At 36.8% G+C, this 21,874-nt stretch overlaps 1 protein-coding gene across 4 annotated transcripts in view; it reads left to right on the forward strand.

The window, feature by feature from the left end:
- The window catches only part of LOC141426693 (nose resistant to fluoxetine protein 6-like), a 60,091-nt gene that overhangs the window by 30,345 nt on the left and 7,872 nt on the right, over window positions 1-21,874 (forward strand). For 3 of the 4 annotated variants that reach the window (XM_074085807.1, XM_074085823.1, XM_074085815.1), the window contains exons 3-7: window positions 13,827-14,008; window positions 17,380-17,579; window positions 19,322-19,454; window positions 20,475-20,556; window positions 21,266-21,374. In XM_074085807.1, the coding sequence (XP_073941908.1) occupies window positions 13,827-14,008; window positions 17,380-17,579; window positions 19,322-19,454; window positions 20,475-20,556; window positions 21,266-21,374 (706 nt within the window). Of the gene's footprint in view, window positions 1-13,826; window positions 14,009-17,379; window positions 17,580-19,321; window positions 19,455-20,474; window positions 20,557-21,265; window positions 21,375-21,874 lie in introns of those variants that run through there. The other variant, XM_074085832.1, reaches the window with a different exon arrangement.

The following is a 21,874-nucleotide window of genomic DNA, read 5'->3' on the forward strand; positions in this document are numbered from 1 at the left end:
AAATATAGGTATGAACGTTGAAGCGTGTTGCGTCAGTTGCGTGATTTGCTTAGTTCTAAGTTTAGATTTTTGTATATATATATTTTTATAATATTCACAATTTGTATTAAATATGTAGTAGTCTGTTCAATATAGGAATGGACAGAAGGAAAATAGGCTCTTTATAATGCACGCTTTAGGAAGTAATTTATTAAATTGCGTTAATATAGTATACGTTCTGAACTTAATTCTAATTAAAATATCGAAGACGTCAATATTAGTTTCAATTATTCATTAACTAACTGTTGCCCGCGACTTCGTTCACGTAGAATTCGTTTAATGCTATCCCGCGGGAACTATGCAATTTTCCGGGATTAAAACTATCTATGCCGTTCCCCGGGCTTCTACTTGTACTATCTGTATACCGAATTTCACCTAAATCGGTTCAGCGGTTAAGACGTGAAGAGGTAGGTAAAAACAAACATACAGACTTACAAACTTTCGCAATTATTATTAACATTAGTGAGATTTTTCGTTGATATTTCATATCATAATTTAAAAACAATAAAAAAACTGATTTGTTAAAAACAGAAACGTCTTCCTATAAAATACCTAAAGAGGCAGAGGTAAAGAACATTCTGCAAGAAACGGAACATTTATAATATTGTTAACTCAAGCCAAGAAATATTCCGCAGGGCTACTACGAAACTCGAAACTCGAAGTTCGTGTCGTGCGAACCCTCTGACACTTATACTATTTAATACGAGAGCGAGAGGGACGGTACGACATGAACTTCGAGTTTCGTAGTAGCCCTGCTGTGTCTTGTAATGGGACGTGTATAGACCGAGATGTGATGTGTTCGAGATGTGGTCTACTAAGCTTTAGAAGTTTATCTGAAAGTATTCGTTTATAAATAATTCGTTTTCTTTACGTAGGTACCATCAGCCAAATATGTGGTCTACCACCCTAAAGTTGATAATCGTTTGCATGTCATAAAACAATAATGCCATTAGACGTGTCTGTCAACTTGAAAGTTCCACTTTAGCGACATATTCATTTGATAGGAACTTGTTTAAAAATTGATAGACCACTTATTTGGCTGATGGTACCTATACAAAATAAAATAACCATTCAGCTGATACGGTAGCGGACACTATCTTTAAGATATTAAAAAGTCGAAAAAAAACGTTCGCAAATCAGCTATGTTTTTAAAAGATCATTACAAAGACATCCCACGTATACAAGACCAAAAATCGTCCCCACTTACCTTTAGAGGTGATTTATTTATTCAGTTTTATTCCACTACTACTTATGTCGGCATAATTATGTAAATTATAGCTTCGTAAGTACCTGCTAAGAGTCTTAAAGCTAAGCTTTGGACAGACGGATTCTGTCTTGTCGGTTTTACTAGGAAAAAAGTAAACCATAACTAGTATGCAAGATTGCAGCGGCGGCCTTACTATTGCGAGGCTCCGGGCGGCAGGTCTTTGCGAGGCCCTTTGTCCTTCGTAAAAAGTATGTGATGCGAAAACGTAGTTAAAAAAATATATATATTTTTTAAATTTGCTTGGGTTGTTGCGCGAGGCCCCTGCAAGAGCGAGGCCCCCGGCGCTCGCCCTGTTCGTCACCCCCTAAGGCCGCCGCTACAAGATTGCAATCAAAACATACCTAGTATCTAAAAATTCATCCGATTTATTCTTGAGTAAGTAGGTACTTACTGAATCCAATATCTAACCAGCCTCTCCGAGACATAACTTTAAGTGTAATCTGATCGGTAGATATATCCGAATTTAAATATACTAGAAAGTTTAATTTGCATGTTGTTTTGCCAGCACGGTTGATTAATATTCATCCGTCACTGACAATGAGATTTGGCGAACGAACGGGGTTTTGTCTAACACAAACATTATCTCAAAAAACCGGCCAAGCGCGTGGCGGACACGCCCATGATAAGGTTCCGTAGCTGTTACGAAAAAATCTAGTAATATTTTTCTAAGAATTTTGCATTTTGTATGAAATCTTCCAAGTTTAGGTATATTTTATAGCGGGGGACGCTCGATTATAATGTTTTTTGTTTTTTAATTTGAATATTTCGCAAACAGATCACTGAATCGAAAATCTTCACCGTCATCTTCACCATCCCAATGATTTTAAAAGACCTACGAGTATCTAACGATACCCCACACCATATGGTTGGATAAGAAAATAAAATCACCCCCACTTTACGTCTAGGGGAGGTCCATAATTATTGTTTTCATTAAATTTTTCGGCATGGTTGCTACTATTATCCTTGCAAAATTACAGCTTTCTAGCACTCGTCTTTGAGCAAAGCCGCGGGCGTATAGACAGACAGACAGACATGGCGAAACTATAAGGGTTTGGCTACGGAACCCTAAGAACTTTAGCCCTACGGAACGGAAACTTGTTTTTTTCTCTCTTGCAAGCAAACCTAAAGTTCTACTATTAGGTAGATCAAATAAGTTATGTTATGAGAGTGACAGGGTTTCGATAGCACACGTGTTATCAAGTATTTAAAAAAAATCTTTACCCTAATAAAACTTACTTGTCGCTTGCTTCACTTCAAAGCAAATCTAAAGACCTACTTTTTGATGAAACAAGTTATTATTATTAAAGTATTAATAATACGTCAATGTATTTACTTGTCTGGACTAATGTTCGTCTACTATATGAGCCAGCTGTGCTCTTCTTGGAGTGATTTGGCCTAATTCTCATATTTGTATAAGAACGAGTATTCATCAATCACACTCAAATCATGCCACATATTTGTAAGTTGTGAAATATGGTATTTTCGTACAATTAGGCCCGAATCTAGATATATTAGGTACGTTATAATAGCTGTTGCTTTTGGCGTTGACTTCGTATAGTTTCGTTTCTATCTTTAATCAATTTAGGCTTTATTTATAACAAGCACTTATGAATGTCAAAAAAAATCTACCACCGGTAACTAAACCATCTACACACTTGAAAAAAATGGTCAAGTGCGAGTCGGACTCGTACATGAAGGGTTCCGTAAATAATTCAGTAATTTTTTTTCTTAAAATTCTTCTAATATAAGTGTTTTTTTGCTGACTGTACTTTATGCCCCCGGTTACCAAACTACTCATCAAAACGACAAACGAGTCCTAACTCGGTGCGGCCATGTCGTTTACCACAGAGTTCCTATGGTCACCCGCTAGCTTTAACATCAGACCAACTCCATGTTATAATCATATTGCATTGTCATCGGATTTATACATGCGTGTAAAATTTCAGCTCAATCGGTTGAAGATATCCACTTCAAATTTGAGTTGAAAGAGCAAACATTACACTGCAAATAAATATAATGCTTGTTACAAGTTTTTGTCAAAAAATCATTTTTAATACAAGCTTTTTTTACCGAATGTACTTTTTGTTGACTATACTTGCATTGTCGTCTAAACTACATATCTGTACCAAATTTCTAGCCGGTACTATTAACTATTGTGGAGTTCCCGCCTGCAGAGACGATCCTGTCAGGACCACCAAGATCTCACTACCAGATTATTGTAATGTCACCAAATTTACATAAGTATGCCAAATTTCAAGTCGATCGGACCACCGGAAGTGGGTCAAATTTAGCTTCCAAGATTTAACCCAAACAAACAATAAATAAATAAATAAACAAACAGGGCAAGCTTCTAAAAATATCGCCGAAATGTAAGCACTTGTGCAAGTAAGTACTTTGAATTAAAAACAATTTGAATTCTCATTCTCCTTGGTTCTGGCTGTTTGCTTCTGAAACCATTGCCTGAAACGCGCCGCGTGTGGCTCAAAAAAAAAAGCTGTCAGCGCGGTTCATTCGCGGGAAATTCGGCGGACTTCGTAAGTTGTGTAATTAAATAATAAGAAGCTCGACTAGTGTGAATAAATTTTAAACTGGATTATGAACCTTGTAAATAGTGTTAAATACTTACTTAGTATGATTTTTTAGTGTAAAAAACAATAGGTAAACATAGTGAGTGATTAATACGGTGTGGATTTGGCGAGCGCTTTATCAAAGTTGGCTTCATTGAGGTTTGTGGTTCATAAATTGCTTTATTAATTTTGCACAAAGACGAATAAACCACACAATCAGACAGTCACTATATTATACTATCGAAGCTCTTATAAAACATAATTAAAATCGCAAACTTAAAGGTAAATATTCAAACGACATAGCTACCCGTTTCTAGGCGACTCGGTCGCCTTAGCAACGGCCAATAACGCCTAGCAACCACAAAACGCTGAAAAAAACATGTTTCTTGTAGAACGACATAATGACCCCCTTTAATTTGTAACTTTTTTTTATAATCTTGTTATTTTAAGATTAGGTATGTTCAAATTACAAAGTATGCTTCATTATAATCAGTCACTACGTTAGTAAACTCTAGCAAAAATACATATATAAAAATACATTCGGGGTACCTAAAGCATTAAACAGTGTTCCTTTAATAATTACAATATTTTTGTTTTATTTACTTTCATAATATAATTGAAATATCGGGTAATAATACAATCTAGCTATATTTTTCCCTAGCTTTTGAACTTCTTCGTACTGAAATAGGTATTATCATTTGTACCTGCACGTACAATGTAAGTACCATTGACTTAATATAACATCAATGTTCGTATTCTAATCTCGTTTGGATTGTAAGACTTCTGTAATTAGTAGCTTATTGTTTGTTAATTTCATTATCATAATCGTCAACTGCTGGGTACAGGCCTCCTCTCGGAATGAGAGAGCATGGGCTATAGTTCCCACGTGGGCCCATTGCGGATCGGGAACTTCACACAAACCATTAAATTACTTCACAGTTCTGATTTTACTTATTTAATGTTGTCACATTTTTTTCAAGTTATTGGTACATTTATATGGCCTTGCTTGGAACGACATGACATCTACCGACACTTAAAAAAATAATCACGCGATTGCTACCTGAAACTACAATAGTCACGTCATGATGTAATCTTAAGACTATTATAATTGGTCATCCATTTGGAGCAGGGAATGAACGCGAAGCGTGCCAGTGGCCGACCCTGACTGTGCAAGTCGCCGACGGTCATGGCACCCGCACTCGATATCATTGCTTCAGTAAGAAAAACAAACAATGTTAACCTCAACAACACGCTACATATCTTTAGCGGAATATAGTTACGGCAAACGGATCATATACATCCAGCTAACTAAAATATGTTCTGCAAGTGGTGAACGTAAATAATAAAGAACACCATACCATACAAACTAAACAGAGCTTCTTAATATATGTATGTATGTATGTAAACTCTTTATTGCACATAAAAATAAAAATACAAAAGCACAGAGCAGAACAAAGGCGAGCTTATTCCTAAAAAGGGATCTCTTCCAGCTAACCTAGTTACGAGAAAACATAAACCGTCTCGTATTGAAACAGCGCAGAGTATTGAAATTTAGTAAACTGTTTCACCAAGGTCGAATAAATTCCAATTCCCAATTCCACTGAGCAGCTATTCCAGAACTTTTGTGAATTAAACGCCTATTCAATTTACTACAGTCTGAGTAGAACGTGCGCTGACGATCAACTCGAAATAGAATTACACTAGGCCTAAATTAATCGTATTATTGAGCAAGGTACTAAACAAAAGGACTGAATCAAATATCGTAAAAGATCACAAGTATCAAGTAGCTTTTGAGGTCAGTCAAATTATAAACCGGAGAAGTGTTCCGGTGCTTAGCAAAGGCCTCCCGCCAAGTCTTCCACTTGTCCCGACCCTGAGCTGTGTCCGACCAGTCATTAAAAAATACATCCAGAGGCCGTAGCGCCTAACGTTGTGTGCAAAATCTGTCATTTGATTGCGATCGCGAGCGTCCGAAACATTACGCAATACGGCCTCTGATCATTCAACCATAGCCACATGGGCCTATCTTGTGGTAGCCTATCGTTTGGTGGTCTTGGCGATCCTTCTGCAGCTTCTTGGCAACTTCATTGTTTACTCATTGACTTGTCATTTCACTACTTTTTCTAAGCATATCATCTTAATAGAGACTTTTTTACGGAATGTTTTTGTTGGGATTATTCAATACTTGATTGATCGCGCAGACAATTAGTTTAGTTAGACCATGTTCATTTTATTGTTGTTATATTATTAGGTAATTGAAATAAGGGTAGGTGAGGCATAGAATAGCAACTACAAGGCCCAGCCAAAAATTGTTTATTACGTTTTTACGAAAAAATCCTACGGAATACCATGTTTAATTATATTTTATACCTTAGGCAATTTACTCTTAAACTTAATAACTCAAGCCCTTTTACTTTTGTATGAGTACTTCCCACCGTTTTTCCACCCACCGGTTTAGATTTTAGAGGAGGGGGGGGGGACGCTCGGTTTTAATGAAAATTTGCAACACTAGGTATAGGGTTGGATGAGAAAAAAAAACACCCCCACTTTACGTTTATGGGAGGTACCCTAAAAAAATATTTTTAATTTTTTTTATTGTACTATTTTGTCGGTATAGTTTACATATATATCCGTGCAAAATTACAGCTTTCTAACATTGATATTCCCTGAGCAAAGCGCGGACGGACAGACAGACAGACAGACAAACAGACATGGCGAAACTATAAGGGTTCCGTTTTTGCCATTTTGGCTCCGGAGCCCTAAAAATAACAGTTGTAATTCGTCCAACACATCACGCACACCGGCCCGGTTCGTTATATATACTATTACTAGGCTACTTATGAATGGGGGGGGGGGGCACCGGCGTGCATTGCTTAGGGCATCAAAATAAATAGTCTGAATAATAATAATAATAATAAATTCATTTATTTCGGGAAACTTGCCCATACAATAAATACCGTACCGCTTAATCCGGAACAGGAGCCAGCACGATCTCGTAGGTAGGTACCTCGCACCAAAAATTACCCGTTATTTAATAGGGAAATCAATTTTAAAATTGCCGAACTTTAATGTAATACGTGTAGCGACACGAGTGCTGAAGTACAAAAATATCACAAAGCGGTTCACAGTACAGTTATTTTTTTTCTCATTTTAGAGAATCCTCCCTAACCACTGCTTTGTATGTAAATCTTATGTGGATTCTTCTGCTGCTAAATATTAAACATGATAGCAAAACGTTACTAAGGGGCTGTTTCACCATCCATTGATTAGTATTAATTGGCGGTTAGGTGTGGTGCCGTCTCTATTTGTTTTGTTCGAATAGACGGAGACGGCATCACATTTAACCGTCGGTTAACCCTAATCAATGGATGGTGAAACAGCCCCTAAGTCTCGTAGTAAATCTAATGAACTTTAATATTATTGAAACCTGAGTAGTGTTGGTTCAGTTGGTTGTTTGATCAGCAACCGATAGTCGACGTCGCTCATAATACCGAGATGAAATTCACCGGACGCAACCAACAGGAGGGGCTACTACGAAATTCGAAAATCGAAGCTCGTATGGTACCGCCCCTCTCACTCTCGTATTAAATAACATTAGCGTCAGCGGGATGGCAAGATATGAAGTTCGAATTTTGCACTTCGTAATATATAGGGCCAGATAGAATACAATAACACGCTCCACTAGTCTGTATGAGGAGGTTTTGCCAGGAAATTATAACCGCATTATATTCATACGAGTATAAAAGATAAGACATGTCTTGTGAAGTTTGACTTATTTTTCGCCTTTGATCTAATACCTACATCTGCTTGGACCGTAGTTCCCACGCGGGCCCCGTGCGGACTGGCAACTTCACACATACCATTAAATGCTTCCCAGCTTTGTGCAGGTTTCCTCGCAATGTTTTCCGTTACCGTGCAGCTCGTGGTAAATTTCGAATGAAACGCACACGACTTTCGAAAAACTCAGAGATTCGAGCCCGGGTATGAACCCACGATCGTCTGCTTGAGAGACCATACGTCAACCCACTATGCTACCATGGCTTCTTTCTCACAGTAAATGACATAATGAATTGCCTTATCAAGCAATGCGATGTCACTGTAACTTTTTCTACAAAAAGGTTCCACAGTGAGTCACGATTCAGTTGGTTCGATAGTACATAGGTACTAGGCAGATTTAATAAAATGAATAACCATCGGTTTAACTGGCATTGCACTAATCAAACACTGTATGGTGTTGGTTAACTTATATCTCTCAAAGAAATCCCTCTTCTAGTTTCTGTTGATGCTATCAACTAATAATACAATGCGAAAAGTGTTGTGAAATATTGTTTTAGCAGTTTACATATTTTGAAAGCGAGGTGAAGTGAATATCTTTGCAAATTAGAGAGTAATACCCCCGCTTGCGGCACGTATTAATAATGATTTGGCTTTTAGTTATATTTTTTCTGTATATTTCACTATGTGGTATTAGTATTCATTTGAGTTGATATACTTACATGCATAGGTACCATCAGCCAAATAAGTGGTCTATCAATTTTTAAACAAGTTCCTGTCAAACGAGTATGTCGCTAAAGTCGTACTTTTAAGCTGAGAGACACGTCTATTGGCATTATTGTTTTATAACAAGCAAACGATTATCAACTTTAGGGTGGTAGACCACATATTTTGCTGATGTTACATAAAATCACGCCTTTTTCCCAACGGACTACTACGTCCTTCCATTTGCTACGATACTGGCATACAACTCTGTCTTCCTCTACGTTCATCAATCTTTTTATGCATGCACGTCAGCTTAGAGTACCTACTCCTGATCCGACCTTTCTTCAGAACGTCCTCGATTTGATCGACAGACTAGGCCTTCCTCTTCCAACGTTCCCATTCACGCTCGTCGTGATGCTCTCTGTCTCTCTCTCTCTCTCTATAGCTTGTGATGCGACACAACACAAGCCGTCAAAACACACTGCATTAGATAAATGTGAACGCAACCATTTAAAAAGTATGAAACCGATACCGTTCTGGCCCTATACCACGAAGTGCAAAACTCGAACTTCGTATGTTGCCGTCCCGCTGCCGCTTATGTCATTTAATACGCGAGTGAAAGGGACGATGCGATACGAACTTCGATTTGCGAGTTTCGTAGTAGGCCTGCTGATGCGTCACGACACAACACGACAGATAAATGCGAATGTGGCTCTCGCCAATACGGGCGCCCTGTTTAAGTAAGTTTTAAAGTCGAGCACTTTTACGTTTTGCACTCAACTGAAATCGAATCATATAGCTTTATAATGTAGCTTTTCTGGATTATAAATTAATAACCAACTAAATATTTTACTTACTAACCAGATTTTATTTATAGTCTAATGTAACACGGCAGATTTTATAAGATGTAGTGTAGTGTTGCAAATTCAACGTTAAAAATAATTTTTCGTAATTAGTAAGGAAGAAAATGCGGGGGCATGTCCAACGAGCCCTTCTGTGTTCATTTTGTGGCGGAGTTACTTTACATACCTACTCCCACAGTACGGTAATTAAGTTACATAAACAAACTTCAATCTGATATAAGTATGATGCCATTTATTTCAGTGACTTGGCTAGCTTTCACCTGTAGTTTTGCCGAATTTAAAGGAATACTTATCCTTATTTATTTCCTTGTCTAAATAATAAAGAAAGCCTTCATGCAAAATATTAGCTTTCTATGACTACGAGTTAGGGCTGATCCAAGTAAATAGATAGGTAAATATTATTTTTCACAACATAATTGCACACAGAATACTTAAAACTAAATGGAGAAAAACATGGAAAAAATACGAGAAATTAACCATGTTGAATCTGACTAGTTAAGAGTGTCATGTGTTGCGAAATTAACTGGCTGACTTTTCACAAAGCTACGGAGATAGTAGCGCTGATATTTTACAACAGCTTTTGAGCCAGATTTGTGGAATAAGTTAGTCAGAGCTTGAGATTGTGGTGTTTTTATTCATTTACTTTCTACAGTCGAAGGAAAAATAAAACAAGTGAAGTGTGTATTGCATAATGTATGCGCTGTGATGTGTGCCCCTGTGCTGTTTATACAAAGCTGTAGTAGTTGTAGACTAATGCTCTAGTGCCGATGGTAATATACTTTAAATAATTAAAGAGGTGATTTTGCGGCAGCTTCCTCGGTAATCCTCTCTCGCCCGAGGCTCTATCGGTGGATAGGTACACGAGGTTCATATTTTATGCCCAAAGTAAATATATTATTAGGATTTTATTACCTCGTAGCTGTGCGTTTGGAGAGTGCAAACATAGAGAAGCAAGTCAATTTCGGAATGGTTTAACGATCCCTTAGAGTGATCATAATTCATGATGGATATCACGACTCGGGTACCCTTTTACACGTCATAGTAATACGCTAGTATAGGTAATCTTACCTTAAAATATGGGTGGTACGGAAATTATAATACACAAATTTTTAATTAACGAGGAATATATAATTAAGAGGCAGAAAGTTAAGCAAAGTAGGTACGTTACAAAGTAAAACGCTAATTTAATTTTAATTACTGCCAGTTTAAGTACGTATTCGCCCAGGTAAATTTGTGTTTTATGTTTATTATTTAAATATATACGCGTGTATACAAGTAGCTACTTACTGCGTGCGTGTATGAATACAGCATTCAAAATTAACTAGGTATTTTCGTTTTATGTTCAAACACTGGTATTATCCTAAGTTTTTTTATCTTTATAACTATCAATATCCAAAAACCCCGATAAACAATAGCATATATATAATATATAAAGCTTACTAACGTGTCATTTCATAGTTTTACAAAAATCACCTTTTTTGCAAAAATTTTGACAGTTTCTTTACGCAGGAGGGGGGATTCTCAGTGTATAGTTCTGCATACCTACAAATAATCTAATTTTGAAAGTGATACCATCAACGTACTTGGAACACGATTACCTAGGTACATTGTTTTAGCGCCAGGACCAAGTCTCGCGGGTAGCCAGGATTGTCCTGCTCGCCACGGAAATAATCTTAAGTCATTAGTTTGCTACATTTGAGCCCGACGTACTGTGAAAAGGGACCACGTTTTGAAAGAAAAAAATATTACAAAATTAATAAATGTGAGCAATAAATCAAGGAATCGTGTAGCCCTCCACGTGGCCCGTGACCAACCTGCGTCGCCGGCCCCCGCGGCGCGGCACGTACGTTCATTAATCATTATTTTGTTTGAGAAAAGGACCTTATTTCAAGTGAAACTCGATTATTTTCAAATAAAAGACGATACCGGAAGCATGTGTTAGCTATTTTATTATTGTGGATAAGACGAAATCTTCCATGCGACGATGGTTTGTAAAGATCGTGCAGTTAGCAACAGCTGACCAAATATTTCACGAGTATCCTTCTTTGGTATGACACAACAAGCCTCCGAATCGAATAAATATAACTTTTTCTTTTAAAATAGGAAAGACTAAATTGTTTTTTAATCCTCCTACGTTATATTTTTGATTTCCGCCAACAAACAGGTCAATACTCAGGTCAGGTCAGAAAATACAGTATTCACAATATCTGTAATTATTAACCTATACGCTGTGCTAATACTAATATGCAATGACTTTTTAACGTCGCACCTGCGCCAGCTATGATATGACTGTATTTTTTACCGTTTGCCCACACGTCAGCTAAGCTGACAGTCCTGCTCGCTTCCCACCTCGAGCCTAATATTTGCATACAGAAGCAATTTATTTTCGGATTTGGTTTACTGCAGCCGTTTTAGCGCAACATGTTTGCACTTCGAGAGTATTTTATAAAACAAAATTCGTCAAATTAGCTTTTGTTGGAAGAGTATAAAAATATTATAGCCGCCCAAAAAGTTGCTTTACCATTTGAACTTTAAATGTCGTTTGGACTTCGTAAACGCGAGGCCGGGGCCCTGTTTCATGCCTGAGACCGTAGGTAGCAAACAATACATGACTATGACGATGCGAAGTACATAGAAATAAGTGGTCTATCAATTTTTAAACAAGTTCCTATCATCCTATCATATATGAATATCATAACTAATTTGAAAAAATCTCGTATCTCAAACAATACGTTAACAAAAGTGGCCCTTGAAATAATGTTTATAAAGTTCACTCATAAAATTGACGATTTTGAGATACGAGCTTTTTTAAAAGTAGTGACGATATATCGCTAAAGTCCTACTTTCAAGTTGACAGACACGTCTATTGGCATTATATTGCTTTATGTTTATGACATGCAAACGATTTACTTTAGGGTGGTAGGTAGACCACATATTTGGCTGATCATACATTACTGGCTTGAGAGTTCCGTGTTAAACAGGAAGTTACCTGTATTTTAATCAAGATACTTAGAACGAATACCCAATGTCACCTGTTGCCTGGGACCCGCATTCATTTCAAAATTGTATGATGATGATAAAGATGATTGCTGGCAAAATGGCAAGCCGCTTTTAGGGTCATATATAGGGCAAAACTGTTATACTATGCTATGATTGTATGGGGATTTTTTATTTTTATTTATATATTGCATACATGTAACATAAGCTCTTAAAGTTAACATGAACCCGGTATAGCATTTGTTGTTATAATTGTTATTATCTATTTACTATTTTAAAATCTTTTCTTTTACAATCCCATCCCATCGTGACTGGCGAGCTCTCGATTCTGCGACTTGTATTAAGTCGGTAGTCGGTAGGTACACGTAATAATGTGGACGGTGTACATAACTCAGGCAAAACAAGCAACTATATGGTTTAATATAAGCCGCCTTAGTGAATAGATACTTACCCTTATACGAAGGTTTCTTGTGCACAGCTCAAAAAGTACTTACCTATCTAATTTAGTTTTGAGTATATAGGAGGTTAAAATTTTGTTTAGATTGTTATTAAATCTTTAAATGCTTATCAATAAATAAAACATTTTAATTTGTAAAATTAAAGAACTTTTTAATAATTCGCAAGAGGGTTTGTCATTAGGATCTGTAAATAACATAAATATCACTAAATACAATAAGACACAAAACCAAAAGTATTAGACTCATGTAACCTACGCAAAGTTTAGTCGGTTCAAACATGAATTTATTGTACAATCCTTAGTAGTGAACAAAAATTATAGTTTCTAACGTAGCATTTCTAGGGAAATTCAGTGCATTAGCGCTTTTTTATATTTATGTTTTTCGGAATTTTAATGTAAGTAATAATTAAGTTGTAAAATCATTAAGATACCTACTACCCAGAGTTTCAAAAACATAGTAGTGCAATAAGCCGCGTGGATAAGTGTGGCCAAACTCGCCCTAGAAGTTCTATTTAACACTGACCAAAGTTTTCGTCGCTTAGTCGTAAGTCGATTCAACAGATCCTGGCCAGGTAGAAAAGAAGTTGTTTAGACGAAAACTTCTCGACGGCCTCGCCGGATGTTTGCTATTGTTATAACTCTGCAAAATCTGACCTCAATTTATTTTCTGAAACATTTTACTTGCACTGCTTTTGTTTTACCTCACCTGCCTCACACCTCACACCACTGACGTGAAGAAGTCACTAATATTTTATCCTCAGTTATGTAGGCAAATACCTCACTATTATTTTAAGCAGAAATATTGATCAAATTAAGGTCCTCCGCTAGTTAAACAGGAGCCGCACTCATTAAAAAAATTTTTTTTTGTAAATTTTTGTAACCTAGTGGCAACAATATGGTTACGCGCAAACTGTGAAAATTTTAATACGGTAGCTTCAACCATTTGGCTATGAAACCCACGAGACAGATGAAGGACAGATGGACAGACGGACCCGTGAGCAAACGGAACCCTAAAAATACAGTCAAATTGAGAACCTCTTACTAACACTGCCGCTGGCTATTGACAAAATATTTACACTCGCAAGTGCCATATAAATAAATGCCATATACTCGTAAATCCTACCTTCGTGAAATTTAAAAGGATTTATTTTTTTCAGTTTACGATGCATCGGGACAGTACAACCAGAACGTAATGTTCGGTAACGAGTACTGGCTCGGTTCGTTCAGCTCCTGTCGGGACTTGCAGCTCAAGCAGTACTATGCACAGACGCCGCCCTTTGACACCAAGTTCTTCATGGTCAGGATCAACGTTACACTTGACGAGGACCATCTGCCTCAGGTAACAAACAACTAACAGCGTCTAACTGCAAATGGTAGCTTAAAATCAGTTCACACATTAACCTCTATACCTGTTCTATTACCGAAAAATCCAAATATTTTTTAGGTTCTCTTGACTTTGACTTATTTACGAGCAGTACTCAACGATATGTTTAAAATTCTGTTATTTGACCAAGCGTACTTTAGATTAGAGGATATACTCTTAGTCACATGGGTCGATTTTTATGGAATGTAAGCAGATAGACAAAAGTAAAGGAACAAATTCAATTGCGATTATATTACTACCTACTAGCTTACCCAGTTCCAGGCCTACAGCGGGAGATTGGATAGCTTTTGTAATCATAATAAATTTAAAAGCACTTTGTTACGTAACGATGTACCTTTTCTGCTTTGTATACCTAACCTATTCACAGCAGAAAATGAGTATTCAAAAAGTACTTGCACACTTCTTAGTAATTGGAAAAAGGCTTATTAAAGTAGAAATTTCTTACGTAGTTCATTAGTGAATCGTTTAATTTAATTTTCGTGCACTGAATCTACCTAGTCTTATTGACTGTCTATTATCGGTATTAAAACTGTCGCCCCCACTCACTCAGAAATAAAAAATAGGTAGGCACTGGGGTTCCAGACAAGGTTTACTTTATAGTTATTTATGTGGCTGGTGCATAATGAGAGGCATTAAAGTACGAGTGTGGCGATAAGGCGAGTTTCATAATAAGATCACACGAGTGTTTTAATGCCTAATTATGTATAGCCGCATACATAATTTTATCTACATGCATATCATAAGTTTTCTATAATATGTTCAGATATGGCCTGTATTTTTAAGTTAGTGTTCCTGATAACTAGTGTGAAGTACCTACCAAAGCTTAAATAAAACAGATAATAAAAAACTAAAGTTTTATTTATAATAATAATTATTATCTACATGCATGTCATAAGTTTTCTACAATATGTACAGATATGCATTGTTAAAAAAAGTATTACCGATACTTTAATGTAAACATTAAGATGCACTGTACTTTAATGTGAAGATGCACCCGCAGATACCAGGTCTCTTAATAAAGGCCATTTGATAGTCGTTTCTGAACATATAATAGGGAAGTTATGATATGCATGTAGATAAATTGTATTATTATGTACATAGTTTCCTTACGGTTCGTCGTTTCCTTGTGAAACGAACTTTCCATCACAGACTTCTATCCCTTGTCTAGAAAAAAAAAAGCGTATAAATACTGTTTGCAGAAAGTAGTGATCTATTTTAAAATACGAAAATCGCCTTGAAAAACATTTTTATTCTTATACAAAAACTGAGGTGTAGTTGATATTTAGGTACGACATAACTCTACCGTTTAACCTATTTAGTCCTTAGTTAGTTTAGTTTTATAAAAAAGTACCTCGGCGACCGAGCTTTGCGAGCGATTGCGAGAAAAAAATAGTCATTTCTGTGAATGAATTAAATGCGTTTCTTATTCCTCCAGTCCATAAAACTTTCATAGGTTATTTAAATAAATTATAAATCTTTCTAGATTTCGGCGGCAAAAGATGATCAATGAGGGCTATCGCGAATGAATTCGCCGCTAGAGGCGCTAGTGTAGCGTGAGGTCTCCGAAATGTCAAATCTCATAGTTTTTGGTTGAGCTACGCGGGTTTATTTATAATTAGAATAATTTTGTGAATATTTTGCAAAATCTGAAATTAATTGTGGCAAATATGCGTTCCGGGGCAATGAATGTCTGTGTTTTGAGACAGTTTTGTCTTTCGGAAACCTTTGTCCTCCCTTTTTTCCGAACAAAACGGGGACTTTGCAACACTGTGGCATGCTCGATATTTTTATGCTACGGTTATAAGGTGTATTAAATATGATTTTAATCTAAACTTTGTTTTCACGCCCGTAATAATAGACTTCGAAAGCCATACTTAAAAACCTCACGCAACAGTGCGCCATCTAGTGAGACAAAAAACGATAGCCATCATTATGTCTTTTGCTCTTTGCTCGACACCATAATTTTCACTATCAATGTCGTCAATTGTGAGAATAATCATTTTATTTTAATCGTTTATGATTTACGCTCTACAACATTTTCAAAGTTTTCGTGGTAAGTATTTTTTCCCACCAGACACAGATATAATAAAATCGCATCGGCGAAAGGGTCCATACACAAACTGCGGAATAAATAGAATGGCGCTACCTTCTATGCGGAAAAAGCATAGAACTAAGACCACGTAGACTAAGAACGTAACATTTTCGTCATGAAAATGGTCCACACACAATCTTATTTTATGCCAAAAACTAAGTAAGTACTGGCTGTTTGAGTTTCTCTAAGTCACTCGAAATAAATTATTAAATTAATTACTTTTACTCCCTAGGGACTAAAGTACTCACTTTACTTCCTGCCTCGTAAGGCTATATTGACCTACTTTTAGAGCATGAGAAGTGAAATATATTTATATATACATGAATTGCTCGTTTAAAGGTATTATAATATTATTAATTGCTATATATTAGATATGGCTATAAACTAATCACGACCGCAAACACTGCATTACTTATAGCTTGAAATTGTAGGTATGTACTGTAGTTTATAAAACCTATTTGTGTAATCATCGAAGTTACCTACTAGATAATAGATATCTGAACCACAGTAGAACATCGTCAATGTGAGTGTCATAATAAGTTTCAATGCAATGCGATAACGACAATCAATGTCACTATGACAATTGAAGTCTCACGAATTCACGATTCAGTTGGTTTGATAGGAGGGGTAGCCAGCGAGTTAGTCTCGCTCTTGTCTCGCTTATGTGGTTGTGACATTAGAGTTATCCACTTTTTAGGGTTCCTTTTTTGTTTACTATGTAGTATCCATGTTAGGTTAGGAGTTAGAGTTAGGTTTAGTACCTACATTGCCTGCAATAATTCGTGTGACACAATGATAATTCGTTTATACTTTCGGTTCCGGTTTTTCCCGGAAGCAAAGCCTATATTTTAGAGTGATGTCAAAAGTTTAATATTTTTTACGAAAACAGAAAATTGCATAGTAAAGTGACTTTAGTTTAGTAAGATATTATAATCATAATTATGGGGGTTTTTATATTTTGCCTTGCACAAGCACTAGGCGACCGGGACGGCTCAATGGGGAAGCGAAACTAACTACATAATAATTACAGTCGCTTTTATATTCCCACTGCAATTTTCAAAGGAAAGTTCCCAGTTTCGCTTTAGACGGGCACGGTTTTTGGCATGGCGGAGAAACATGAAACTGCTGATCAGTTTCATATTTCCCTAATCAAAAGTCTAATATATATTTTCGTGTATAACCTTCCAGCATTTGAATCTCATAAACCACGTGGTTACTCTCCGACTACTTTCAGAGCAGAGTGATCCTGGTAGGAGAATGTATGCCAGCATCTTGTAACGAGACAGCGATTGGGGCGTTGATGGCCGAGGCCGAGAATGCGGCCGCGCGGCGAGCTTTGGCGGTCGGCCTCTCGTCCTCCATCAAAACTGTCGGCGTGCGGCCCGTCCCTAGCTCTTACAATATACTGCGTGACACCAAAGCTCATATTCTAGGGTAAGACTTCCAATACCTTTGGTATCTATATCTCATTCGATAGGATTTATTGTACGTACCTATATATCAGTATATAGGTAGTGGCCGCGTCAGTGATTTGATTTGAGCTAACACGACGAGATTTTACTAGATAGATTTAAAATTCTGTTATCCGGAGGTTGTAAATTATTTTTTGCTTTTAGACAGAAAAAAATACGTTACAAATTCTTAATCCATGTTGTCCGAGGCCTGGCTGCGCTTGTCGCGCGATAGAGCCAAGGAACGCGATAAATTATGTCGAGTGATATGATTTATATACAAATCACGGTTTGCATAAATTATATGAAAGCGACATCCCAGATTGGTTTGAATAAAATATGGTTTTGGGACCGCATGAAATATTATGAGTGTAACTTTACAATGTTAATTTACTTAACAAACATTTAACAACGGTTGCCCATTCGTGACGTTCCCTTTTAATGTAATCTCTACGTAAATTGAGGTATAATGGACGTAATTAGGGCAACGTCGTTATTTCCAACACCTACAATTAATTAAAATGTTTTTCCAAGGAGCCGCAGGATCCAACCGTAATGTCCTCCGCGAGTTGTTCCATTAAGTGCCTGTAATTATCATCATCACCGCGGACCATTAGGACAAACAGAGTTATCTCATGAAACCTACTTTAATAGCGGTTTTAATATAATATTTTATATCATGAATTTCTTGATAACTTAGACAAGGACCATATTATCACTACTCACGATTCTACGTAGCAGTGTCATTTCTACAAGGTTTTTTTTTTACATGAAATCAGTGCTGACACATAACGGCAAGGGTTAGGGGCGGCAACTGTACACTAAACGCTAACTGTTAAATTCAAATATTCTCTCACACTCAGAGTAAACCTAATGAAAATATTAACTCCACACCATTGACAGGTAGGTACTATGAATAAGTTGAATTGAGCTTGAACTCATATTTGTTGTACATTTCAACTTCAACTTTTTTAAAGTTCAGATTTTGCTGACGGTGAAATGTTCACCTCTGCGCCGGCCTTTATACGAAATTCCGCTGTAGGTAACTTGAAGTGTTCCGTATAATTTTACGAAAAGCTAGCCAGATAGGTACCCAAGGTAACATGGCGTTTGCTACATCAGAAGCGCCATCACTCACGATTTAAAAATCCCGCAGGAAACATATTGACTAAAACATACACGCTACCAAAATCGCATTCATCGTTTTTTTCAAGCATCATGTTATTATTTTTGACAGATAAGACTTTTCGATAGGTAAAGTAAAAACCTACATATGAATTAAGCCGACAGGAAAAACCAAATATATACGTATTGCAAAAAAATCATGGTTCCTCAGTAAGGATAATTTTTTTGTTCATCTATTTTGACGTGTAAAAGAGCCCATTGTGGCCAACTTACTGCATAAATTATTTGAATTTGAAAAATTATGCAGGTGCATCGAAGCCCATTTTATATTCAGGGATCCGTTTGGTTTCCTAGGTATCCTACTCGTAGGTTATTAAGCTTTAAATAGAACCCCTGCAAGCGAAAAGGTTAACGAAAACAATCACAGCTTAGCAGGCTTAGATATTGTGACGGACAACTACGGAACCCTACACTGTACGTGGCTCGCCACAAAATTATCTGGTTTTTTTATGTGAGGTTGTTGTGTTAGTAGTTATGTGAGGATTACGAATGAGCTATCCGGGTTTATTTCTCTATGACGTTGTATGTTGCGTTTTGCAGGACGGTGTCGCTGGTGGTTTTCCTACTGATGTTGGCAGCATCATGCTACGAAGGATTCTTGGAGCGACGCTACCGGCAAAGCTCGGAGTCTAAGGATCTCGAGCTGGCACACAACGAAAACAACAATAAGCCGGTATGATAATCTACCTATATAATATTGATCGGTATACCGCGGTGTATGTTTAGCTTTCTTCATGCTTTCTTAGGGTCAGTTCACGTTAATCAATCAATCAATCAGCAAAACACTTCCTTACCATGTTTCTCAATCTAGCCGTTTCGCTATGTTGCAGATTTTTTCAAGTAACTCAAATAGAAAACAGACGCACAGACAGACACAAGCGATGCTGCCCGTCTAGACACGACGATTGCAAAATACATATACGAGTAGATAAAAGGTTCCAGCTTTAAATAAACATTTTGATATTAAACAAGAAGTTTTGTTGACATTCGTTCGAGAGTTCAAAGCAAAATTTATGTGAAGCCCCATGAGGATGCATAAAATAAACATTATAATATCGACTGTGATAAAACTTAGCAATGAATTGATTTAAAGGTTATTTGAAACTATTCGTAGTAGTTGTAGGTAGCTTATATTTTATGTTACAAAATGTGTTTAAAATCTGAACATTGATGGAACCCCAAAACGTAATTCAAGGCTTTCACCCCTGTCATGAATAAACGCCCGCGGTTGGCATAGCATATTAATATCATCCTACCGGGAACAGTGACGTCGCTAATACCACAATATTGAAAATGTTGGTACATAAAGATAATTGTACCCTGACCTTTTTGCGGCACCATTAGGTATGGATTTGTTCAAGTTCGACTATCTGTTTGGCCATCAACACTATACTTGTCACTAAGACGTGAGGTGCACACATTAATGGTATCTATAAAACGTAGAAGAAAATATATTATAGGTAGTTTATTTACGAACCCCTAATATACGACAAGCTTCTTGCAAAATTTGAAATGTAGCAGGAGATAAAATCAAGTTCAAGTTTTAAGAGTAATACGAGTAATTGTTTGATTTCCACGTTACCTAGTTAGCTCCGTAAAAATAGTAAGCATAAAGGTCGTTAACCTTAATTATTAGCTTCTTCTACACACTGATTATTCTCGTGCAATTATAATGAAAAATAGTAAATTGCAGGTTAGCGACAACACGCAGGCAGCCGTTGGGAACTTCCCTGTCAAAGACAATCAAGACAAAGACCTTCGGCGGGAAACATGCGGTTAGTACAGCAACTGCCTCATTGCAACTCTTGCTATAAGTGCTGGTAAATTATCATGATGTAATATTATATAAGTAATGAGTACATTCGCTATAGTGCCTAGCTATGTGGCTGCAAACTAAGTTAGGGTAGGAGCAGCGGTAGCCAACCTCTTGAGACACCCACTAATTAATTTAGAGTGCGCCTCTGCGAATTTCGTTATTTTAATGAACTTAATTATAATTTATCTTGTCATTAACTAGCCTTGAAAATTAGTGAACACAGAATCCAGGTAACAAGATACTGCTTTGGATATGTGTTTAGATTAAGGAAGTGAAACAACTTTACCAACAAATAAATTTAAATAGTAAAATTGTATTTACTATTCTGGTCGTTTTTGGTGTTTATAGCCACGGGTATCGGCAATTATTTATTTGGTACCCATGTTACATTTATTACCGACATTATTTAGTTATTAAGAATAAAAGGCAAATGTTCCCGTGATAAATGAAAAACTGACATAAATAAAGCATGTACAAAACTGTTAATTTAATTTAACTATTGAATTCGCAAAGTTCAAAGTTTAATTATAGCTTGAATGGGGTTTGCGCAGGTCCTTTTACTGGAGGTCAATCTAATGAATCAGTTTATTTATAACCGACGAAAAAACGCATAACTTTTTACAGAGTAGTCGAATTTGATATTATTTTTTTTAACTCGAAATATACAGGTTTATGGGCAGAGATTCTGCTCTCTTTCTCGATGCTATCCAACGGGCGGGCTATCCTCAGTACGCATCGTCCCACGGATGGCGCGCTCACTTCGCTACATGGTATAAGGTACTTCAAATAACTTACCAATTAATAATTGTAATTTTGTGAAGGGTTCTGTAGAACCCATGTCCATAATATGGAGCAGCACTACCAATTTTATAAGACACCTCGAGGGTAGAACGAAACGCGTGACATCCATTAATGTAATCAACTGAATTGCTATCTCTACCCACGAAGCGCCAACCTACTCGTAAGACACTCGATTACACGTAACTCACTATGTATAAGACAATTTATCCACTCGAAATGTTCAGTTTTAAAGTTATGTTTCTGTTTTCGTCAAATTCCGACAGTAGGTAGGTAAAATATAGGTGGATTGTTTGAGTAGTCAGTGTTAGCCTCCACTTCAACACAAAATAATTTTGAACATGAAACTACCGTGAGACTCACTCATATTAAATGATATTGTAACGGATAACTCACTTCTTAAATCGAGTTTAGCTCGACATGGTTCGGGCTATTTCGTAGCCCTTCTTCAAGGGAGCACGCGACTCCGCGCCACCGCA

This window comes from Choristoneura fumiferana, chromosome Z (genome assembly GCF_025370935.1).
Source record: "Choristoneura fumiferana chromosome Z, NRCan_CFum_1, whole genome shotgun sequence".
NCBI classification, from domain to species: Eukaryota; Metazoa; Arthropoda; class Insecta; order Lepidoptera; family Tortricidae; genus Choristoneura; species Choristoneura fumiferana.